The sequence below is a fragment of the Malus domestica genome, chromosome 07, assembly GCF_042453785.1.
Source record: "Malus domestica chromosome 07, GDT2T_hap1".
NCBI lineage: Eukaryota > Viridiplantae > Streptophyta > Magnoliopsida > Rosales > Rosaceae > Malus > Malus domestica.
Window position 1 is genome coordinate 4,891,033 of NC_091667.1, and position 7,680 is coordinate 4,898,712.

General features: G+C 36.5%; 1 protein-coding gene across 4 annotated transcripts; it reads left to right on the plus strand.

The window, feature by feature from the left end:
* Positions 1-2,846: 2,846 nt before the first annotated feature.
* On the plus strand, positions 2,847-7,193 carry LOC103438651 (type I inositol polyphosphate 5-phosphatase 10). 4 transcript variants are annotated; one of them, XM_008377190.4, is made up of 11 exons: positions 2,847-2,979; positions 3,582-3,655; positions 3,800-3,863; positions 4,428-4,518; positions 4,635-4,739; positions 5,102-5,627; positions 5,732-5,925; positions 6,039-6,147; positions 6,236-6,384; positions 6,466-6,757; positions 6,861-7,193. In XM_008377190.4, exons 2-11 carry the CDS (start codon positions 3,623-3,625, stop codon positions 6,864-6,866), a joined length of 1,569 nt encoding a protein of 522 aa, XP_008375412.1. In that variant the 5' UTR covers positions 2,847-2,979; positions 3,582-3,622; the 3' UTR covers positions 6,867-7,193. The 4 variants fall into 4 exon arrangements, with proteins under 4 accessions (XP_008375412.1, XP_017188631.1, XP_017188630.1 ...); XM_017333142.3 differs by having other exon boundaries at positions 6,466-6,675; positions 6,758-7,193; XM_017333141.3 differs by having other exon boundaries at positions 6,466-7,193.
* Positions 7,194-7,680: the final 487 nt, after the last annotated feature.

A 7,680-nucleotide genomic window follows, 5' to 3' on the forward strand; every position in this document is an offset into this window, starting at 1 on the left:
GACCGTCGCCACAACCTAGGATCAACCCCACAACATCTCTTCTTCACATTCCACCCAAAAATTAAAGGAATTGGGCTCTAAATTATGAAGTTCGAAGCCGTCGACTCCGATGGCAACCCGTGAGTCTTTAGGAGGCAATCCGCCATTCCTGAATGCAATCTCATCGATCCCCACCATCAAACAACTTCCCTTGAGCCCAAGAACAAAGCCCAAGCCTTGGTTGGAGCATTGGCGTGAGTTTGGAGGTCGAATCAAAATACACCTAAACCTAGGGTTCCGATGGGTTTTCATGAAATTGAGGCTTTTCCCGGCCAAATTGGTCTTAGTTACAGGTATGAAAGTTTCTTTACTCACTGAGATCTTCATTTCTGTGAAGTTTGAGAATTTTTAGAAATAGTTGAATTTTCCGGCAAGTCGGGACGATCGACTGCCGCGTGCGGCGATGCGTAGGCCGAGATGTCCCCTGACCTTCCTAGGCTAAATTGAATACCTTGATTCCATTGGTGATGTCCGATTGACGAATTTCTGTCATTTGAACGTAGTTCCATTAAGGTCTGCCGCTTGATTATTATGGCAATCGACAATCCGATCGTTGGATCGTCACCAAACTTTGATACGTTATAATACGTAATATTTGAGGGTATTAGAAACTTACGGATAGGGAATCCGACGTACGGATCTTCCCAAATAGGATATGTAAGTTACATGTTCTATTGATAAAAATTCTAAGATATGATTTGATAATTGTTTTAAGCTCCGATTGTTCGTGACGCCTTGATGTTTGTGCTAGGGAATTGTAGCGCGGACTCCAGGTGAGTGGGTTTTTGGTTTTCTATATATATACGTATATATGCTTTACATTTTCCCAGAAACTGTTTTGAAATGAGCGTATTCATTTAAAGGCCATGTCATGCTTGCATTTCATTTTATTGTATGCATTGGTATGTATATGCATACTATTGTATGACGCTACAGAGGCCAAGTAAGTTTCATGTGAGTACTGTATGATGTTAGTGGTGGCATTGTTTATGGTTATACGTAGATGCATTTAGAGCTCATTATCTTGCACCCCGGTGTTAGTGCTCCCGCCCGTGGCCATGGCATATTCCTTCACGTGATGTTCACCTCTTGCATCGCACACTCACCTTGGATCCAAGTTTGGTGCATAGCTCTGTCGTACAGACCACATTAGGTGGTTCCGACTCATAAGTGACCATTGATTATTCGCACAACCTTCGCGTGATCGTAGCACTTGAGCGTACTTATTTACACCCAGCCCTATCGTACAAACCATAATAGGTGGTTCTGACTCGTGTGCAAGCATATCTAATGAGCTATAGGTTCAGTCATACAGATCACGTTAGGTGACTCCGGCTGGCATATCATTATACATTGACTTATTTCACCTGACTTACTTATTTCATTGCTGAAATACTTGACATGGCATAAACTCGGTTTTCACTGCTCTCGAGCATGATTTCTATATACGTATGTATTATTATTTTTTGAGAAATTATACGAGTTTTACGGCGATGGGTTATAACGTTTTCAAAAGGTTTTTATTAAAAACTTTATTTTTAGGTTCACTCACCCTTGTTTTTGCACCCTTTCAGGTTTTAGCTGCTAAATGTCCGTATTGACAAGGATTCTTGGCAAATCTCAATATAGGTGGCTACCTCCGAGGGTAAGATCCTTACCCACACTACTGTACTTTACTTATGCTCTGACGTCGCGTGTGAAATGAGCTCATTTCCGCTTACATCGCACTCATCTTTAGACACTTTTAGGTTTAAATTTATTTACATTTTCCACATCACTATACTTTATGGCTTCGTCACATTCTAGGTGTCGGCCAACACAGCTCGATTCGGAGTCCAAGTGGACATTCCAGGTCGGGGTGTCGTAACAAAAACTGACCACACGATATATAATAAATGAATAAGATCATGAGATCCTCCGAATTCCCAAAAAAAGAATCAAACGAGAATCTTTTTCAGTATAATAAAACCACCAACTAATCACTTAAAAAAACATTTAAAATACCAAGTACTTCGTAGCATCTTAAAAAATCTCCTTTCTTTTGTTTTTCTCTCCCATCAAATGTTAATGAAGCTGAAAGTGGGAGGCACGAAAATCATGATCATAATCTGCCAAAATTGAAGGCCAAAGTAGGAAAATACTTCCAAAACCAGCATCCTTCCGGAGAAGAAAACAAAGTACAAACTGACATAATAAACTCAACGTTTTCTTCACAATTCCCAATTCCATTTCCCAACTCATCGTCTTTGGACTTTGTTCGATGGGACATTTCACATTCTTCTCTGCCCTTTATCTTTTGCCCTCGTCATTGTTTGTCTTTTATATTTATTGTTTTTTTAGTACAATAATATAATTTACACTAAGTATATTATATATTTTACATTAAGGAAAGAGAGAGTTCGGCTAAATCACACAATAAACAACCTACTTTAGTATCGAATTTCTCATTCACAAGATTCAAACCTAATATATCTTATTTACAAATAAAGAGGAATATCATCATATTGTAATATTGAGTGACTTTTATATTTATTGTTTTTCATAAGGGAAAAATAATAATGTTTAACATCTTGTGGATTGCAATTTGACATACAATCATCTTAACGTTCAAATTTATTTCAAGGGTTATGCCGAAATTAGCCACAAGATGAAATTTACGCATGAAAGTTCATCAGTTTTCAATCAAAATTTAAAGAGTTCATAAAATTAGCAAAATTTAATTTTTTGTAACTTTGTAAATATAAAATATATTTTTCTAAAAGAATATATTAAAACCCAAACGAGTTTGGCTCGTGAAGTTTGGTGTATTTGTCTTTGTATTGTCCACCAACATGGGGAGGGTACTTTTCTTGAAAAACTAACTGTAGAAGAACAAGTAGTGGAAGTTTGAAGCCATCCACTGCAAAATATCACACAAACAACAACATACGGAATATACAGGTCTCCTCCTTATCACCTTCAATTCTCCATGTCCTTCTATTTTTCTGGAAAACAGAACTTAAACAAACAAATCCAGATATTTTATCAAGGAAAGGAATAGGGAATTGCTTTGTCCAGTTTACTTTCTCCAGAAAACCCATGTTGCCTGTCAACTTGTTTCATGGGTTGGTTGTTCTTGTTGCCATTGCTACTCTTTCTTTATAATAATAATTATATATATATATATATATATATATATTATATAAGTTTACAGAGATCTCTTCCCTCCTCCTTCCCCAAAGTTTGGTAATTTATGTGTTTTTTTTCTGTCCTCTGAAACTGAATTGCATTTTGGTGTTTGTGTTTGATGCTATTTTTTGGATGTTTAGGTAATTAGATTCTTCTTTTCAGCGAGTTTATTTTTGTATGTTCAATCTTAATATTTTATCAATAATTCTCACGCTGTCCTCTTTGTTTTTAATCTGTAATTTATCTTTCTTTCTCCAATTCATGAAATTCCTTTTTTTTGGCATTTAAAAAGAAATGCGAGGAATCTAATTATCCGGTTTTTCTAGGGTTTTGATCTGATTGCAGTATTATCTGTTATCTGTATGTTTGTGAAGGTCTGTGAATCACAGTTGATGAAAAACTTGCAGTTTCAGAAATGACTGTCAGCAAACATTACGTGAAAAAGAAGGTTCCCTTTCTTATTTTTGTTTCCAAATTCTTCTTCTTTTCTATTTTGTAGATAAATATTTTTGGATCTTTTTGCAAAGAAAATGGTGTTTTTAATCAGATTTTGTTAATTAATTGAATTTTGTGTTTAACCCTTTTGTTTCAGTCTTTCATTCATAAAATTTTCACCACAAAGGAGAGAGAAGGAAGCGGCTCATCGGATTTCTTCGGTGAGACTAATGAATTTCTTTCTGGTTTCAATCCAATCACTTATCCCCATTGTTTTCTATTGGAGAAAATCTAGAGAGAGAGAGAGAGAGAGAGGATACTCCTTGCAGTTGGGGACTCATATTGTAGTTGATGTTATCTTTCTTTTTGGATACAGAAAGCAGATAGAGAATCCCATCTGTTTTTTGAAGAATTTGATTTTACTTTTCTTTTTTGAAGGGTTTTGTTCTTCTTTTAACTTTTTCGGGTAAGATAGGGACGATTAAGTGGTCCAACTCCAACCATATAGACATTCGGGGGACTAAAAATGGCGTTTTTGGTAAGAAAGATATCGATGGTTAAGAGAGAGGGAGAGCGTGATGGAGGTTTGAACGTAGAATATATTCATGTTTGAAATCTAATCTAGTGTAAGAAAGGTAGCAAGCATAAAAAGTGTCCCTCTCACACCCTCTCTGTCTCTGCTTCCTGTTTAATTTTCAAAGGAAGTTTCTGTCTTGCTTAACCTACAATTCTTATAAATTTGACATCTTACCGTGAAGTCTTTTCGTAATTGTTTTCTCTTTCAGAAGCACAGCAGTCTACTCCAGCAGTTGACATTCAATCTACAAGTGACACAGGGTCTCAAATGCCTGCTGGTCAATACGTTCAGTCCCTTCGGTAATTGGAATATTTTCTACAACTAGTTCTTGCTAACATCTTTCTATCCCTTTGACAAGAATGCATATGCGCTAACTTTTGGCTTTCGTTTTCTCGCTTATTTTTGTTTGTTTCAGGGTTTTTGTAGCGACATGGAATGTAGGAGGAAAATCTCCTCATATTGGCCTTAATCTGGATGATTTTCTTCAAGTTTATAATGAATCAGACATATATGTCTTGGGGTATATGGTCTCTTCATTTCTTCTTGCTTTCGTCTACTTTGTGTTTCCCTTCTGATTTTTCTTAGTTTCAAATTGATAAATTATCAATTTTTTTTTTTCAAATGAAATAGTATAATTGGGGACTTGTTTTTTGAGTCTCCGTGCCTGTTCTAATATTTAGCATATGATGGTGTGTCAAACAGACACGCGTGCGCACACGCTGTGAAAAGAAACTTGTGACTTCATGCTCTGCGTGTAGTTTCTGTTTTGTCATATCAATTTTATAGAACCTTTAAAGTGCAAATGTATTTCCATATTGTTTAAGTTCTTCTGTAGAAGATATTGATAGTTTGTGTGATTAATTTTTTGCTTTCTACCTTCAGTTTTCAAGAAATTGTTCCGTTAAATGCTGGAAATGTGCTAGTTCTAGAAGATAATGAACCTGCAGCAAAATGGCTTGCTTTAATTAATCAGTCACTAAACAAATCACCTGAGGGGTGTTCAACAAGCAAATCCAGCCTAGGTGGTTCACGATTTTCATCAAAGCCTTCCCTTAAAAAGGTCAGTAAGGCTTTTAGGACAGAGAGCAAACGGAGGTTGAAGAGTTGCAACTGCCCCTTTGAACTGGAGAGGAAATATAGTAAAGATTTTTGTTTTAGATGCCAACAACCAAACATAAACGAAGACGACCTTTCTTCAGAACCGGATGAGGACGGATCTAATGTCTTTGATATATCAGAAATTTCCATGGCCTCTACTACCAACCAAATGAAGTACAGCCTTATAGCAAGTAAACAAATGGTAGGAATTTTCGTGACTATTTGGGCAAGGAAAGAGTGTATACAATATGTTAGCCACTTGAGAATCTCTTGCATCAGTCGTGGGATCATGGGATGCCTTGGAAACAAGGTATTCTTTAAAATCTTTTACAAGCATCAGATGTCGGTTATACATGATTGAAGATATCAAATAACTTTTTTGCAGTACATTAATTATCTGTTCACTGGTTTCAGGGCTGTATATCTGTGAGCTTTTTATTCCATCAGACAAGCTTTTGCTTTGTCTGCAGTCATTTGGCATCTGGTGAGAAGGAGGGCGACGAGCTTAGGAGAAATTTGGATGTATTAGAGATACTTAAAAGCACTCAGTTTCCGAAGATTTGCAAAACGGCTCATAGTAGGATGCCAGATAAAATTCTAGGACATGAGTAAGTATCTTTCAACCTTGTTATTTAGTACTGAATCCTTTTCATAATCCAACACTACTTTCTCACACTTATTGCACTGATTATCTGATTAATCTCTTTGCAAATGGATCTAGTATGGTCATATGGTTAGGAGACTTGAATTACCGCATTGCTTTGAGCTACTCTGAAACCCGAAAGCTTTTGGTGGACAATGACTGGGATGCACTTCTTGACAAAGATCAGGTAAATGATCTTACTATCATATCAGGTCACATTCTAATTGTCTTATGGTATACTCATATTTTTTATTTGTTTTTGGTTGCATATATAGCTCAAAATTGAGAGAGAAGCAGGGCGAGTATTCAAAGGATGGAAGGAGGGAAAAATCTACTTTGCACCTACTTACAAATACTTTTATAACTCAGACACTTATTTCGGAGAGATAAAAACATCGAAAAAGAAAAGAAGAACACCAGCCTGGTATGTCGATTGGAAGAATGTACTTACAGAACCCAATTGACATTTAACTAAGAAGTTTATTTGACGAGTTTAGAATTGCAGGTGTGACAGAATACTATGGCATGGAAATGGGATTAGACAACTTTCTTACATAAGGGGAGAGTCCCGGTTCTCTGACCATCGACCAGTGTGTGCAACATTTTTTGTGGATGCTGTAGTTAATGAGAATGAAACGAAGAACGGATCGCCTAGCTCTAATATGAAAATCGAAATTGAAGAGCTCTTACCAACTGCGAGATACCTGAACAACATGCAAGTCATAGCTAAATTTGGTAGTTTCTTTGATTGTCCACTGTTAAAGGTCTTTGCCCTGACTATCCTCTTGTATTGTCAGGTACTAAACAGCTAACCGTAACTCGCTGAAAGTTTGAAGAAATACCCAGTTTAATTTATCAAATGAAATGAAGTAGGTTTGATGATGCAGAGTTTTTTTGCAGTACTAAGGTGTAAATAATTCTCCAACAAGTGATATATGTACTGTACTGAAATGGTTGACTTCTCCGGCGTGCAATATGAAGGATGTTCTCTCACAGCGAAGATGCTCGGCTTTTGATATTCGGATTTCCTAACAAGTTGAAGGGCAGAGATGCATAGGTGACAGATTATTGTATGAATTTCTGGTGTCTTTGTTCTTATCATTTATCGAAGTGTAGTTACAATTATTTATTCGTAGACATCCCCATTTCTCTTTGCCTAAATTTGGGTCAAAAGAGAATGGAGCAGATAATACAAAATTGCTTGACTCACAAGCTACCTGGTTTAATACACTATCTCATTGTGTTTAATACGAGCAATATTAAGAGTGCATGAGAATTGAACACTAAACCTCAGATACAGAAAAAACCGCTCTAACCACTAAAGCTACAAGCCTGTAGCAGGATCTCAACGCATTTAACTGCGCGAAACATTTTAGATTGGTGCTGGTGAAGGTGAGAATACAGCATATGGTAGTTGAAGTACAGGATTATAATATTAAGCAGCAGTCAGTTTCAAACTATGAATTCAAATTGGCATTGCCTTGGTAATCGAACCCTTTTAGTTTTAAGTTCAGTGTCAAATATTTAAGGCCAATGTAAGTCAGATTATTGAAATTAACTCATCAGAAAGGCAGAATCCAAAGCTTGCCAACCAATTATCTGTAATTTAATCACGTGCCTGATCACATGACTGCTCTCTTTAAGTAAAAGTTATGGGCAAAATTTTCTTCGGGAGATTTAACTTTGGAACTTGGAAGCTGAAGCTAGTCAAAGATTCATC